A 16,917-nucleotide genomic window follows, 5' to 3' on the forward strand; every position below is an offset into this window, starting at 1 on the left:
CAAAGAGAAATACACTTCAGAAACATGTTTCCAAAAAATGTTGCTAAGGGTTTTATTTCTAACAAGAGGAAAATAATAAAATAAAATTAAAATAGGCTTCAGTTGGAACCAAGTTTCTTTTTTTTTTTTTTTGAACAAATTAATTACACACCAACAATCTTCTTTTATTACAACATGAACCCAGGAGGAGGAAAGGAGATGGGATGGGACAGGGAGAGAAGGTCAAGGTGGTTGTGAGGACAAGCACCAAAAGCTTTCTTCAGATCATGGGGAGCTCCCCAGCCAAATTCATTTAAAATAAAAAACTGTGAGCACAGCTATGTGAAGTTTCCTCCTCCTGGGTAGACCAGTCAGGGAAGGGGGAAGGGGGAAGGGGGAGGGGGAGGTAAAGGTGGGGGAATAGAGGTAGGAAAGGGGAGGGAGGAGAAAGAGTGAGAGGGAGGTGAGGTTAGTGTAGCATGGCCTGGCCAGGGCCAGAACTGGGGACAGAAGGGAGAGATTCTCCCAGTTTGCGTATGCACTGGCCTTGTCTCTGGAATGGTGCTGGCCCAGCCCCAGCCACCCCCCTGCCCACCTGCCCACCCATCTGTTTATCTGCCTCAGGTGTCTGGGAATGCTGGTTAGAGGCTACCAGGGAGGGGGACTCCAGGGGCCAGCCCCCAGGAGCTGAGGTCTGAACAATACCTTGGAGTCAGAATATAAAAGTCAAGGGACTCAGGGGTAGGCTGGGGAGTGGGGGGGGGGGGGGGACAGTGGCCATCCCCCCTACTTGCCCACCTCCCAAGAAGCAGGCTTGATGGTCAGAAAGAGGATCCTTGAGACCAACGGTGGGGGGGGGGGGGTCTTTGTTAGGGGTCTGTGCTAGGCTCAGCCACTGTCACAACTGTTGCTGAGGTGGCTGCTGTGGGCAGGGCACATGCAGCCTAGGAGTCAGAGTAGAGAAAGGGGCCGAGGGGCCTGAAGTGGCCCCTAGTGCCGGCTCCAAGCCATTCTGGTTCTCCTGGGTGCTGGGGCTGCCAGTGGTGGGCAGGGGTTGGGGGGGGCCCTCACCCCCAGTCTCCTCCTCCAGCTCCTCCTCCTCCTGGGCCTCCTCAGCCTCTGGCCCTGAGCTCCGTACCCTCTTTGGCTCTAGCTCCTCTCGGGCTGGGTCATCGCCCTCCCCACCCCGATCCACCTTCCGCCGTCGCCGCCTCTCCAACGCCCGGCCCCGTGCCCGGCTCCCATGGCGCTCTGCCTTTTCCAGCTGTGTGATCAGACAGGCAGAAAGAGGTGTGGGCCAGTGGTCAGGCCTGGGCTCCCTGCCTCCTTGGCCTGACCTCCTGGCCCTGTCCATCCCTCTCCTTACCTCTAGAAGTGTGCGGATCCGCTCCATGTCTGGAGGCTGCCCAGCCTGCAATAGCTGCCAAATGCTGTGGTTTTCATCCAGGGTCACCTCAAGCAGGTCCCCTTCTAACATAAGCTCCTCTAGAGGGGCCCGAGTTGCCTCAGGCAGCTCCAACACAGGGCCAGTCAACTGTGGCAACAGCGAGGAAAGCAGCTCCAGGTCTGGTGGGTTGCGGGGACAGGCTGGGTTAGAGGCTGCTCCTGGTTGTATCCCCACCACTAAAACAGAGCCGAGGACCACAGGGGTCACTGGGGATATCCAACCAACAGCCTACCCACACCTAGACCTACCTCTCTTACCTGAGCCCTCCCCGGGGGCTACCTTCTCAGGACTGGTCACACTGTCTCCGTTCTCCAGCAACCCCTGGACCTGCAAAGAGCAAGGATGGGTAGTGGTCGGTGAAACCAGGCCCTTATTTCCCACCAACCCCAGACTTGGGACGTTCCACCTCCTGGAGGAGGAGAGCAAAGGCTGCAGCACACGGAGCAGTCTGGGGATCTGGACAGAATGTAAGATGGGGCAGGGAGGCCAGGCCAAAAGAGGCCAGAAGTCAGAGAGCAGGGACAGGGCTGGCACCTAAATAGGGGCGGGGGCTAGGAGGCAGGAATTTGAGGGCAAGAGCTGGGTTGGGCAGCTCACCTTGGGCATATCCTTGCCACTGCCTTCTCTGAGAGGGTCAGAGGCAGGGGCTGAAGGGTAGGTAGGGGGTTCCTCAGGCCTGGGTTCAGCCTGCAGCCGCTGGCGAAGCTCGGCCAGCCGTCCCAACAGAGCAGTCACATCCTCAGAGGCCAAAGCCTGCCTGGCACGGCCTTGCCAGCTGATGGCCCTCTCTGTGAGACACTGCAGGGCCTCGCCCTCAGGCAGCCGCACAGGCAGTCTCTGCAGGGCTACCAGCAGTGCCAGGATGGTCTCCAGGCGGGGGCGCCGTGAGCGCATGCACAGCGGACACAAGAATTTGGTGTCCCACTCCCACCAGGCCAGCAGCGGGGACGAGGTGGGACTGGGCCTTGGGGAGCTGAGGAGGCGGGGTACCGACACACATCGCCCATGGAACCAGTCCTGACACAGGTCACACTGCAGAGCTCCCACCCCGGCCGGCACCTGCCCACACACACAGACGGAGGTTGCAGAGGAAGCTGTGGTCGATGATGCCAGTGGACTGGGCTTGGCGGAGTTGGTGCGACGCAGCTGCAGGATACCCTCCTTCTCCTTCTGTTCCCCCTCCTTGAAGGCCACGATCTGGCAGGCCCAGGACAGCGGGAGAGGAGGTCAGCGGCCCAGCCCCTCCCTTCTCTGACACCATTAACACCCTACTCCCAAACCAGGAGAAGTGAGGCCCCAGGAGCAAGCGGTCTGGCCATGGTCGCCCCATTCAGACACCTATCACCACCAGGCTCTTCTCCCAAACAGGGCCCCAGCTCCTTACCACAGAGCCTGGGTCCCTGAGGTCCTGTGCAGACAGTCCCAGCAGCTCCGTGTCAGATTTGTACAACCCCAGCTCCTTCTCCATCCACCGGCTGCGCTTGGTGCTGTCTGAGCCGGCGTCTGCACACGGGCAGAGCACCTAAGGCAGGCAGACACAGCAGGGATGACTAAGCTTCTCTTACCTCCCACTGCCAGGACTTCCAAACCCCCACATCCTCACATGAGCCATCTCCCAACAGCTGGGCCAGAGGCAGGAGACGGTGCGGGTCAGGGTCCAGGCCTTACCTCCAGCAGCGTGTAGCAGGAATTCCTCTTGAGGAAAGTCTTGGATGCCTTCTCCCTCCAGGAGTGTGCCGTCAGTACCTGCAGCTCTAGCTGTCTCAGCTCCTCCAAGCCCACAGGTAGGTCCCGGCCCACAGCCACCAGGCCCTCTAAGTCATCCAAGCAGGGGTAGTGGTCACCATTCTGGGACAGGGACAAGAGAAAGCTCCAGTCAACTTGCCAACATCTACTGATGGTACTACTCTGCCCAGCCCTGAGCTGGGAGGAGGGACTGAACTGGTAGTCTTCGGGTAGAACAAACCAGGGATCATCCCACGGGAAGCACTCCTGTAGCTCCTACATCCACTGGCTTGTCCCCTGATACCAGTGCCAGTGACTGCCAGACTAATCATCCTCTTGTGGCCTGCCTCTCCCACCCTCCCTGCCCCTACCATTCTCACCCTTTCTACAACCTCTCTGCCCTCAGGCTGGCCCTGCAATCCCTCTTCATGCTGCTCACCACACCAAGCCCATTTTGCCTCCACTAGATGTACCGCGCTCACTTCTCTAGCCCACCCAACCCAGCACAACCCAGTGTATGCCAGCTCTCCTGGCTGGACTGAAGGCCTGGGGTGGAGGTTCAGGGGGCAACAGGGTCCTCACTTGGATCTCATCCACATCAGCAATCCAGGCCCGGGCCTTAGCAAGAGCCTCCTTGAGAGCCTGGATGTTGGGCAGGTGAACAGGGATGTTTTCTGCCTCATGGATTATGGCCTCGAGTGTGGCTGGTGGATGCTTCTGCCTGAAGGTAGGGAAAAAAGAGGCCTCAGTGTAGGGTAATCTGCTTGACCAGCAGCCCGGCCTGACCGCCAGGTATATCGGCATGGGACCCTGGAGCTGCCATGTGGGCCTACCTGCTAGTACTCTGCCTACAGGGGGCTGCTGGTCCCTGTTTGCTCCAGACTGCATGCACCCACCCGACTTCTGCCACAGCCTTCGTGCCTCTGCCTGGCCAACCAGTCTGTCATCCTGTTCACACTTCCTACACAACTGGAAAGATTAACCTGGCACTCCAGTTCGTCAGACTGCCCTGTGTGTGGCTTCTTTCTATGGACAGCTGTCCACCTGCCTGTTAGTACTTGTGCTCACACGTGTGCCCACGTCAGCCCGTGGAGCTGGTGCCACTATACGTCTCTGTATCTGTCCATCTCTGCTTCCCCACTAGCCTATCTCTGCCTCTATGTATATATGGAGTTTTAAAAGATAAGCTAGGGAAGAGAAAAGGGGAAGAAAGTCAATACACCAGTGACAGAGTCTGGTACCCAAGGCCACCCATGAGAATCATTTCTGGCTTCTCCACTACACTTTGACAGTTAGGGTAAAGCAGGTAGGGGAGGAGGCTGGACCTACCTGGCCTCCAAGCAGAGGTGGGCTTTCTCCTCCCAGCGTTCAGCAATGGTCAGCAGCTCCTGCAGCTCAGCCCGGGCTTTGTCCACAGCAGGGCTAGGGGCTACGCTAGCACCCGCGACCAAAAGTCCCCGCATGACAGCCAGGGTGCCCCTCCGGGCTGAGGGGGCCAGCGTGCGCTTCACCTCATCCAGCCATCGTGCCTGTTCCACCTGCCGCTGGAGCTGCTGGGCCTCGGGCACCTCCACCCCTAGCAGCTGCCCCCTCTCCAACAGGGACTGCAGTAGCCCTGGACTGGAGGGCAGTGAGGCGAGGGCCTCACGGGCCTCAGCCTGGTAGGCCTCCACCTGTTCCAGAATACCCTACCGGGACACAGATGAAGAAGAAACTCTTCAGCTGGGCACACTTTGAGGTGCCAAGGCCAAATACCTTTGCCCCACCTACCATCTTACCCTCCAGTATTTGGGAAAAGCACCTAACAGGGGCTGCACTCTCTTCCTGTCCCACACCCTAAGACAACAGTTCCTAATACTCAGTACCTGGTAGAATGCTCTGAGGAATTTATTAAAATGCAGATGCCTGGGCCCCACCCGTAGAGATTCTTAATAGGGTTTGGTCAAGAGTCTGTGCTTTGCGAAAGTCCCCAGAGGATTCTGATGTTTAGCACCAGGAGACCCTTGGCCCAGAACACACTTGCTACACTTGGCCTTCTCACAAACCCCTATGCTCATGCTGGTGTCACTACCTTCTTCATCCCACCTCTCCTCTACCTCCCTGAACTTGACTCAGCTTTCTAGGCCCACAAACATCCTTGGTCCTTTACCTTCTTCCACTTCCACCAGGACACATTCCCTTGACTCCATATCCTGTACTTACCCCTTGCCACCTGGCCCTCAAACCCCCTTTGCTTATCTCCTGTTATTCTCATAAGTGCATCCTATCTTGCCCAAACACTTGATGCTTTTGAAGGAAGCCAAGAGTAGCCTGCTGCTCGGGTCTCCCAATCCCCCTGAATCCTTATCAGCACTCTGAGTGCACTCCTCCTCACCTTGACATCCCCAATCTGGTGCATGGCACAAGGCAGGTTGTTCATCTGGTCCAGAAATGCCCGGAGCTCAGCCAGGGTCATCTGTAGACCAGCCACCCTGTGGGGGCTATGGAGTTTCACATGTGGGGTTTCAGGTCCAAACCCAGTCCCCTCCCTCCATCTCTGCACTCAGACCCAATGCCTTTTCTCATGCTTGCCCACCTGGATCTCTCACACTTCAGTGCCCCCAACTAGCCAGATCAGAGGGAGGAGGGTTTTAAGATATAAGCACATTCATATGATGAGAGCAAAGAATTGGAAGGGGGGAATATAGGGTATGTTGGGGGGGGGGGGAAGCTGAGAAACTAAATGATAGTAACAAAGGCTGAACTTTTTAGCTCATCCTCTACTGCAAATTCTCTGATCAGGTTTATTCTTCTGTGTCCTTTCTTTGTCCCTAAACCTTCCACAACTCCTCTCTGGCCACAAAATCCCTCAGCCTGACATCTCCAGGTACTGATAAAAAGGACCATTTCTAGCTTTCTTAGCACTGAGGCACTCTTCTCCATCCTAGTTACCTGATCTCCCTGCCCTCCCAACACCTCTTAGGCCACCTTGCGCTGTAGTGCTTGTCAGCTTCCTGCTGTCATCTGCCCAGTGGCATTCAGAGCCCACTCCTTCTAGGTGCTGGCTCCTCAGCAGGCTACCTGAACCCCACACGTCCCACTGTCATACCCTGCTTCCTGGCCGCTGACTAGTCCCAGAGCCCGGGACACGCAGGCCTCTGCCTCACTCAGGCAGTTCTTCAGTTGCTGCAGCAGCTCACTGTTAGGAAACCTCCGTTCACGGGCCTCAGACTCTAGTGCCCTCAGCTCTTCAAGGCCTGGAGAGAGAATGAGAGCGGCAAGGAGTAGGCAGTATTGAGTAAAGGCAGAGAAGGGGGTGGGGAGGTACAGAACAAAAGGGAAGAGAACTTGCCTGTGGAGTCCCTCCGTCCCCCCATCACTCACTGCGCTTCCGCCCATCCTCCACCTCCAGGGCCACTCGAACTTTGTTGGCCCAGGTGTCAAAGGACTCGGCCCGAACCTTCAGTTTATGCAGCATAGCAGGGAGCTCATCCAAGGTGTATCGATACCTGGACGAAGACAGCAGGGAAGCACATCTGGCCCAGCTCTGTATCCCCCTCCTCAGCCCACTTCCTTCATAATAGGTCCTTGGCTCACCGCAGGTACTGCCGGCTACTGGAGCACTTGCAGAGGTCATTGATGTGGGAAAGGCAGACAAGCCCGTCCGGGCAGTCGTAGCAGGCCAGAGCTGACAGGAAGCATGTGGTCTTGCACTTGATGCATTGGCGCTCGTCATCTGGGAGTAGCTCGAAAGCCTCTCGCTCAGCTTCCGTGATGCCCTGGGGGCAATTCAACCCACACACGTCATACAGAACCAGAACAGGGCTGCAGAAATGCCCCTATCGCTGCCACAACCAAGCCTCAACCTAGACTCCACAATCTGTGCTAAGAGCTGTGGAGAGCAAACTCCTAGAACATACTGCCTCTGTGAAGTTCAAACTCTCAAAACTGGAGGAATCAGATGAACCAGGGCAAGATCAGTGAGGGCTGAGAGGAAGAAAAATTGGGTAGGATTCAGATCAGCAGAGAGGGCCTTTATGGGTGAAAGGAGGTGAGGTGGTGGATCAAGGCACCAGAGAGGTGGCAACGTGCGGGAGCGGCTAAGAGAAAGGCTATGTGCAAGGGAAACGATGCTGGCTTCCGGTCCCTTGGCACCCAGTGTTCCAGGCACCATGCTGGCAGCTTAGCAGGCAGGACACGCTGCATGCACACATATAACTCACAGAAATAAGACTCTGTGCTTGTGTCCAGTGTCTAAAGATACAATTTTTTTTTTCAACAACTTGGTTTCCAAACCTATGCCAATGACTTCATCTGTCACTCAGATGAAGAAAAAGCCATCTGTTCCAAAAATGGACGAAAACCCAGCTAGGCTGAAGTAACCAAAAGACAACACAATGTTGTACCTTATGGGCAATTTTAGGGATTTCTAAAGGGAAATTTGGACTAACAGTTTTTGTTCTACATTGACTCTAACATCTAACCTCTGCATAAGATATGAGTCCATTGTACGTTACAAATCTCGCTCTGCCTCTTATTAGTTGTGTGATGTTGAGTAAATTACTTAAACCTCTCTGGATTTCTGTTTCGCCGTCTTATTAAGTTGGAGATAATGGCACCATCCTCACTGTACTGTTACGAAAATTAACAAAGGTGCAGTGACTAAGACTTAGAAAAGTATCTTAACACTTAGAAGAAGTGGAACCACAAAATATCCCTAACAGCCAAAACAATCTTGAGAAAGAACAAAACTGGACACATCATACTTCCTGACTTTGAACTATACTACAAAGCTATAATAATTAAAACAGTATGGTACTTGCATAAAAATAGACACACAGACAAATGGAACAGAATTAAGCCCTGAAATAAACCCCAAAATAAATAAAGTCAATTAACATTTGATATGGGAGCCAAGAATACTCAATATAGAAAGGACGGTCTCTTCAATAAATGACAGTGGGAAAACTGAGTAACCACATACAGATGAATTTGGACCCTTCTACCACTCGTGAAAATTAACTTGAAATTGATTAAAGACTTAAATGTAATGCCTAAAACCGTAAAACTCCTAAAAGAGAACATAGTGATAAAGTTTCTTGACATTGGTCCTGGCAATAACTTCTTGGATAGGACACCTAAGCACAAGCAACAAAAGCAAAAATAAGTAAGTGGGACTACTATAACAGCATCTGCACAGCAGAAGAAATCATCAACAAAATGAAAAGGCAACCTATGGAATGGGAGAAAGTATTTGTAAATCATCTGTTTGATAAAGGATTAATATCCAAAACATATAAGGAACTCATCCAACTCAATAGCAAAAAAAAAAAAAACCCCACAAACAATGTGATTTAAAAAAACATGGGCAGTGGGGCGCCTGGGTGGCTCCGTCGGTTCTGACTCGGCTCAGGTCATGATCTCACAGTTCGTGAGTTTGAGCCCCGTGTCAGGCTCTGTGGTGACAGCTCAGAGCCTGGAGCCTGCTTCACATTCTATGTCTCTCTCTCTCTCTGCCCCTTCCCTGCTCATGCTCTGTCTCTCTCTGTCTCAAAAATAAACAAACATTAAAAAAAAAAATTTTTTTTAAAAGAAAAAAAAAACATGGGCAGAGAACCTGAACAGATACTTTTCCAAAGAGATACAAATGGGCAAGAGGTACATGAATATACACTCAACAGGACTACCAACAGGGAAGTACAAATCAAAACCACAATGTGATATCACCTTACACCTGTCAGAATGGCTATTACCAAAAGAGATAAGTGTTGGCATGGATGTGGAAAAAAGGGAACCCTTGCACACTGTTAGTGGGAATGTAAACTGACTCAATTACTTGGAAAATAGTATGGAGATTCTTCAAAAAATTAAAAATAGAACTACCCTATGATCTAGCAATCTCAATCCTGGATATATACCCAAAGGAAATAAGAATGTCAAAGAGATATCTGCACTCCCATGATCACTGCAGCATTATTCACAACAGCCAAGCTATGGAAACAACCTAAGAGTTCATCAGTGGCTGAACAGATCAGAAAAATGTGATATATACATACAATGTAATATTATCCAGCCATGAGAAAGAAGGAAATCCTGGCATTTGTAAGACATGGATGAGCCTGGTGAACGTTATACTAAGTCAAGTATGTCAGCCAAAGAAAAAAACAAATACTATAGGATATCACTTATGTGTGGAATCTAAAAAAGCCAAATTCATAGACACAGAGTAGAATAGTGGTTTCCAAGTGCTGGGGAGTAGGGGAAATGGGAGATATTGGTTGAGGACACACACTTCCAGTCAAAAGTTGAGCAGGTCTGGGGGATCTAATGTACAGCATGGTAACCGTAGAAAAGAAAAAAAAAAAAAAGAGTAAGTGCTCAACAAATATTTACTATTATTAACTTTAATTTTCAGATTAAGGATACCTATTCTCACAGGCCTATCCCATTTTACTGAGGAGGAAACTATGTCTCAGAGGGTCTGTAACCTGCCCAAAGTAAGAATCTGATGACAGTCTATTTTGACTATAAAGCCAGAGAATGCTCTAAGGACGAAGCTCCTAGGTATTTTTGGAACATAGGCTCCTCTGAGAATTGGATACAATTCTCCCCATAAAAGTGCTCAAATACACACACACAGTCTTTTACAGATTTTTAAGACTAGGGGGTTGAGAACCTTTCTCTACAGTAAGGACCAAGTATAACAAATTCTCAGGGTCAGGATGAGAACACCTTGTCTTCCCACCTTGCTGTGGCTCCTTCTTGCAGTCTGGTACAACCTCAGGGTCATCATTTAATAACTGCACTGAACAGAGAAAGAGAATGATGCCTGGAAAAGCCCAGGGGCTTACCAACTAACACCAGAGACTTCCAACATCACCACAGCTGCAATTCTCCTTACAGCCCATGCTCATAGGCAAATTATAAATGAGCTTTAAAATAAGAAAGGATTACCCTAAATGGGCAGCAAGGGATCCCTCAGGACCAGCATTCCCTTGTAATATTATGTAGGACTCTAAGTCAATTCCCTAGTTGGGCAAGAGTGGAACTTTAAGAAGGCAGCTGAGCTACAAGAGTAGCACTCCCACTGGTCTACAAACACAGCTGACCACAGGCTTACGAGAAATCTACTAAAGGAGGACCGCCTTTGTATTTGGTAGTGTCACCCTAGTTTGGGCTACTGAACCATCTGAATGCAATAAAATGGCATTTGCTAAAAAATGTTCCATATTTCAATCATTTCCTTCATGTGTTACTATTACCAACAACAGCAGCTGCTACGTTGCAAGCATAATAATAGATACTTTGACATAAATAAATGACCTTACTCAAGCTTTACAACTCTCTTGCAAATGTGGTATTTAGTCCCATTTTCCAGAGTAGGGAAGTGAGACTATGAGAGGTTATGCAACCTGAACAGGTCACCCAGCTAATCAGCAGTGGGGGTTTCATATGCCAGGCTGTCCTGTCGGGTTATTTAAATAATGACAAACAGCGGTAACACCAGGACCTGCTGCGGGTCAGTTACTTAACATAATCTTTATCTACTCAACTATCCAAAAAGATAAACATTATAATCCCCATTTTTCAGAGATGGATTAGGACACTCTGCAAATTAACTTGCTCACAGCTGTTGATAAATGGCAGAGCAGAGAATGGAAAGGGATTTCTAATCCAGATGCATCTAGTTCTTTTTACTACACTCCAAGACTAGAGGGTACATCTACTTCTTTCTTCCCCCACTTCTGCCGGGCTAGGGTGCCTAATTCAGGGCACTCTCCCCTCCACCCTACCTTTTCAAGCAGGGCCTTTCGTAGACGCCGTTCCTCCTGCACCATGATGAACATCTCCTTATGCACAGCTGCGGCCAGGTTCAGGTCCAGCTTCTCTGGGCAGGCAGCCATCTTACAGATGAGCTCCTCATGGGAGAAGACGCAGTATCTTCGGAGCCGGCGGTAGTGCTCAATGCATTGGCGCCCAGCTGGCAACTGTGGACAGATTCACGGTTGAGTGTGGCCAAGTCTGAAGGCCGTGGTGCCTCAGCTTCCCCACATCCCTCCTGCTTCTCCCTGCCAACCCACCACACTCCACTCACCCAGTCAGCAGTGCAAAAGTTGACAGCCTCCGCAAAGTTGTAGCCTTGGTTGAAGCCACTGTGGTAAGCACGAGGGAAAGTAATGACAAATTCTCCTGCACACTGGTTTGTACGGACAACCTGAGGAAGAAAAAGGCCAGGAAACCTGATTTAAGTGCAGGGTTCTTAAGGAGACAAAGGAGAGCTTGAGGAAACAGTGTGACAACAGAGTTCCAGATCCAATTCCAAAAGGACCGACCACTGGCCTCTGCTCTCAAAGTTGTGACTTATGTTGGCAGCCAACAGGAAGATCAGAGTCAAAAGTAGGAAATGTACATACCAAAGTATTTCAACTTTCCTAGTAATTTTTATAAAAATTTAAAATCTCACTTTTCATTAAGCTGGCTAAGCCTTTTTCATTAATAATTATTTTTATCAGTCATATATGCAGTTCCCAGAGCCATGTGTTCTACAAGATTTGTTTTAAAATCAGCAGGCCCTGGGGCGCCTGGATGGCTCAGTTGGTTAAGCATCTTACTCTTGATTTCAGTTCAGGTCACAATCTCGTGGTTCATGGCTTCGAGCCCCGCATCGAGCTCTGTGCTGACAGTGCAGAACCTGCTTGGGATTCTCTGTCTCTGCTCCCCCACCCCGCCTCTTCTATTGGTGAAAGCCAATCACTTTCACCTCTTCTATTTTGGCATTCTCCTTGACAACCCTAAATAACATGCCTCTCGACTATACTGAAAATAGCCACCTATTATTTCTCAGTTCGCTTAGTTTTCCGTGCATGTATTAGTAATTCAATCCCAACCTTTTAGACAAGTGTCCAACCCTCTTCTCATCTATCAGTTTTCACCTTTCTGTTGCAGAGCCTTATGATCTGTTCCAACCTGAACCAGCTACACTATACTCCCTGGATCGTCACTCTGCCATGATGATCTCCTGTTTCCTAGATCCCAGGTCTTCCTCTTTCTTGGTGTATTCTTTTGCTGTACTTGAGCACATCCTCCAATAGCTGCCTAGGAAACAGTGGGAACAACTTTTTGAAAATGTTTCTATTCTACTCTCATACTGCATAATTTGACCATATAGAATTCTAAATTGAAAACCATTTTGAAGGCATGGCTCTACTCTTCTAGATTCTAGTGATGCTTTTGAAAAGTCTGAAGCCATCCTGATTTCTAGTGCTATGAATTAAACCTCTTTTCTCTCTCAGAGAGCTTGTAGGATTTTTTCTGGTCCAAGTGTTTGATATAAAAATTTTACCAGATATACTTGGTGTAGATCTATTTTCATTCATGTACTGGGTAGGCGCTTCAATTCTGAAAGCTTGGGTCTTTTAGTTCAGGAAAATTTTCTTGACTGATTTCATTAATGATTTGTTTTCATCTCTGCTCTTTTCAGAACTCATTTGAATATAGAACCTTCTGAACAAATTCTCTACCTTTTCTCAACTTTCGTTACCATTTCTCATCTTTACTGTTTATCCTCTAAACCTTTTTCTTCCACTTTTGCTATCACAATTTTAATTTCCAAGAGCTCTTTTTTGTTCATCAGGATGTTCTTTTTAGAGTATCCTGTTCTTATTTCAGTTTGCAATATATGCTCATCTCTGAAGATCTTAGTGAGATTTCCTTCCCTTTTCAAGTTCTTTTAATGTTTATTTTTCAGAGAGAGTGAGCAAGTGAGCGCATAAGCAGGAGAGGGTCAGGGAGAGAGGGAGACAGAATCTGAAACAGGCTCCAGGCTCTGAGCTGTCAGCACAGAGCCCGATGTGGGGCTTGAATCCATTCACCACGAGATCATGACCTGAGCTGAAGATGGATGCTCAACCGAATGAGCCACCCAGCACCCCATCCCTTTTCTTTTTGAAGTTTACTTCTCTCCCTGCCTAACCTCTGTATATACAGGTTGCTTTTTTGTTTTGTTTGGTTCTGTTTTCTAGAGTTTCCTCAGTTGTCTGTTAATCTGTGGCTGTCTACTTTTTTAAGAGTAAAAAATGGAAAAGCTGAATGGAAGTTCTGAGTATATAGGTTAAGTCTGTCAACTGTCGCTGTAGGGTGATGTGGCTGAGCCATTTAGTTTAGGAAACTGTAGGTCTTTCTTTTCAGGTCACTCAAGATTCTCCAGGGAAAACTCCTTTTTTTTTTTTTTTTTTTTTTTTTTGCCTGAAAGAAAAACATCTAGCTGCTAGTTCTGAGAACCAGGTGAAGGAAGACTGGGAACCTCAGCATCCATCACTCATACAATGATGAATCCTACTATTTTCACTTTCTCCATCCTCAACTGTACCTAGACCTCTGTCCAGAGATATTTTAACCTCTTCAAAAGTAAATCTCCAGTCTTCTGCTTTAGTGAGGGAGGGCCACATTTCCAGCTGCCCAGCATGGCAGGGGATCTCACAGCTTCTTATAGACATGAATGAATCCTTATTTTCACCCCATTCTTCTTTCCTCCCAGAATGTCTGGTGCCACTGACTACTGAACCTCTGCGGGGATTCTGAACTATATATCAGGTTGCTTGGTTCTGAGATGTTTCAATACTGGCTTAAGTTTCAATTTTCTTATCTGTTTTCTAGTTTCAAGAATTTTGATCTCTCTCTTTTCTCCATTTTAATAATTTTTTACCTTAAAAAAAAAAGCCCTTTGTGCCATTTTAGTGGAGTTTCAGCAAGGAATGGAAGCAGCCATGTGTTAGTTTGCCATCTTTAGGAGAAGCCTCACAAAGTTTTTTGAGATGAATATTAAGATGAATATTCAATGATGATGAACACACAGTGAAATAGGTGCAAGGCTGGTAATGGGACCAGTAACTAAAACTAAGATATTATTACTGATATATATCAAGAGCCTAAAATGTTTATACCCTTCAAAACAATCTGCTAGGATTCTAGATTAATGGGGAGAATTAACATCCTCATGACACTGAAATTTCCCATTCATGAATACATCTCCGCATTTATCCAGGTCATGCATCAGCTCCCACCTCCAATACATTTTCTTTTCAAAGATGCAACAGCATTTCTTGCCTGGATTATTGTACTGGCCCCCATTACCAAGCACTAGAATTATCTTCCAAAAAATGCAAATCTGACCAGCAATGCCCCTGCTGAGAACCCCTTACTTGAAACTCCATGTCCACATGACTGAAGCCACTGTTACTCTTCCCTCAAGGATCATTCCTTCTACAAATGCTTTCCTGACCCCCTCTTCCTAATGACACAGTCTGTTGTTCTTCTGAAGCACCTCTAACATTTATTCCACTTGTTTACTCACCTCTGTTGTCCACTCAACTGCACATACCTGAAGGTAGGGACTGGTTTATTTGTCTTCAAGGTGCTGGCCAGAGGCCTTGTACACACAGGGAGTTCTAGCAGTAGTACTTGCTGAATGACCTAAACCCAGCCTTGATTCTATAGATGTGAAAACTGAGTCCCAGAGAAGCTTCAAGTAGCAGAGCCAGAAATAGAACTTAATGCTCCTGACTCTTATCTCAACCTGCACCCTCACTTTGGCAATGTTACTTTACCATGTCCTATGTAGTTATTTAAAAAGGCTCTCCTCACATTCTGTAGCTGTTAAAAATGACCCAAATATCCATCAAGTGGTGAATGGATAAACAAAATGTGATACATTCATACAATGGAATATTATTCTACCATAAATAGAAATGAGGTTCTGACACATGCTACAACATGGATGAACCTCAAAAACATTATGCTAAGTGAAAGAAGCTGGATGCAAAAGACCACATATTATTCCATTTATAAGAACTGTCTAGAAAAGGCAAATCTCTAGTGACAGAAGGCAGATTAGTGGTTGCCTGGAACTAGGGGTTGGAATGGAGAGTGACTGCAAAAGGGCATGAGGGATCTTTTTGGGGTGATAAATGTTCTAAAACTGGATTGTGGTGATGGCACAACTGTGTAAATTCACTGAACTGTGTACACTTAAAATGGGTAAATTTTAAGGTATGTAAATTATACTGCAATAAAAAAAATTTGTTTAAAAAGATGGTTATAAGCAGCTCATAGTAAGAAAGCAACAATCATTCTAGTCCAGCACTGTCCAACAGAAATATAATGCCAGCCACATATGTACTTTTAAATTCTCTAGTACCACATTAAAAAAGTAAAAAGAAACAAGTAAAATTAATAACTTCAGAGTATTCTATTTAATAGATCCACAATATCAGCATTTCAGTGTGTAAGTGGTATACAAAAATATCAGTAAGATATTTTCATACTAAGTCTTGACATCCAACACGTTTTATACTTTCAGCACATTTCAGATTGGACTAGCCATGTTTCAAGTGCTCAGCAGCCACATGTGGCTAGTGGCTACCAAACTGGACAGTGCTGTTCTAGATCATTCAACTTAAAATGAGATTATAAAACCCATACACTGATTGTTGTATCAAAATTTACATAGAAAAATAACAGATGGGAAACAACAAAATGTGGAGGAAATAGAGATGATCACTATATTTCCATTTTCTGGAAAGGGGGCAGGTTTCTTTTATAATGAAAATAAAACTTACACTATATAGCTATAAAAAAAAATGGTTTTCTTCTGCCAAAGGGGAAGGGGGGAGGGGGTGGGCTAAAGATAGATCCTGGGGGAGCTTCAGCTGGCTAAACTGCAGGCTGCCAGCATGAGAATATGAAAATCAGATGCCTTGGATTGAGGGGATACTGCCAAGTCCAAAGAGTCTGGAGATGCTGGGAACCACCTATAGGAGGGGCAGGGTGGGGGTGGGGTGAAGCAGCAGCTGGCCAGAGAAGCTGGTGAGCCATGAGCAGGACAAATGCTGTGGAGCTGGAAGCAAAGAGCACATGTTTAAAAATCTGTAATAAATTTTTCTTAAAAAGAGTTAAGGATTAAATAGTTACACACACACACACACACACACACACACACACACACACACACATACACGTGTGTGTGTATCTTGGCTGTCTAAATCTTTAAGGAGAATCCTCTTCTACTCATAATTTTCCTTGGCACTGTAGGCAAGGACTAATGCTGTGCTATGTGTCAGGAAGAATGGACTGTGAGGAAGTCAGACCCAGTGTCTACTTACGAAGAGCTGAATTGGAAGGGCCCTTGATCATCTCCACCTCTCGAGTCCAGTAATTCTTAAATGGGGTGAGGCAGTGACGGAAAAGGATACCTGCCATCCCCCTACCACTCTGCCACCTCAAGTGGAAGAAGGCTGCCTGAACGGTTGTAGGATACACTTCCACTAATTCCCTAGATCCCTCAAGGCTTGGTTAAGTATCACTAAAGTAGCTAATAAAAAAATACTACAGGGTATGTAGTATATCAAAACAAGGTGAAGGCAAGAAACAATATGGGTGAGAACCACTGACCTAGTCCAAAGCTCTACTGTACAGGTGCTCGGGGATCTCAAGGAGACATTAACTCAATATGTACTGACCGCTTACCACATCCTATGCATTATACCAAGTGGCAGGGCAGCCAAGGTGTTGGCAGGGGGCGGGGGGAGGGGGGGGTTGAAGGGAGTGGGGAGGAGGAGTAGCACAGAATAAGACTCAAAGTACAGGTGGACGATGTACCAATTACTGACCCTACAGGACTGTTGATCAGGCTGTTTTAAGATCTACACCAGAAAACTGGCTGATGCTAATCCTTGAAAGTTTCTTATAGGCAAGCCAGATTGTATACCCAGCAAAACATTTTATAGTGT

The 16,917-nt window shown here is 47.6% G+C and overlaps 1 protein-coding gene across 25 annotated transcripts in view; it reads right to left on the reverse strand.

Annotated features, from left to right (window-relative positions):
• KDM5C (lysine demethylase 5C) overlaps window positions 1-16,917 on the reverse strand; it is a 32,399-nt gene that overhangs the window by 865 nt on the left and 14,617 nt on the right. For 9 of the 25 annotated variants that reach the window (XM_043570357.1, XM_043570356.1, XM_043570350.1 and 6 more), the window contains 14 exons: window positions 11,226-11,345; window positions 10,924-11,118; window positions 6,728-6,909; window positions 6,515-6,639; window positions 6,240-6,387; window positions 5,526-5,631; window positions 4,481-4,839; window positions 3,734-3,872; window positions 3,095-3,274; window positions 2,811-2,948; window positions 2,024-2,623; window positions 1,684-1,753; window positions 1,346-1,602; window positions 44-1,243 (listed from right to left, as the gene is read on the reverse strand). In XM_043570357.1, coding sequence (XP_043426292.1) covers window positions 878-1,243; window positions 1,346-1,602; window positions 1,684-1,753; window positions 2,024-2,623; window positions 2,811-2,948; window positions 3,095-3,274; window positions 3,734-3,872; window positions 4,481-4,839; window positions 5,526-5,631; window positions 6,240-6,387; window positions 6,515-6,639; window positions 6,728-6,909; window positions 10,924-11,118; window positions 11,226-11,345 — 2,985 coding nt within the window. In that variant the 3' untranslated portion in view covers window positions 44-877. Of the gene's footprint in view, window positions 1-43; window positions 1,244-1,345; window positions 1,603-1,674; window positions 1,754-2,023; window positions 2,624-2,810; window positions 2,949-3,094; window positions 3,275-3,733; window positions 3,873-4,480; window positions 4,840-5,525; window positions 5,632-6,239; window positions 6,388-6,514; window positions 6,640-6,727; window positions 6,910-10,923; window positions 11,119-11,225; window positions 11,346-16,917 lie in introns of those variants that run through there. The other 16 variants (XM_043570352.1, XM_043570366.1, XM_043570358.1 and 13 more) reach the window with 9 other exon arrangements.

The sequence above is a fragment of the Prionailurus bengalensis genome, chromosome X (assembly GCF_016509475.1).
Source record: "Prionailurus bengalensis isolate Pbe53 chromosome X, Fcat_Pben_1.1_paternal_pri, whole genome shotgun sequence".
In the NCBI taxonomy this organism is placed as follows: domain Eukaryota; kingdom Metazoa; phylum Chordata; class Mammalia; order Carnivora; family Felidae; genus Prionailurus; species Prionailurus bengalensis.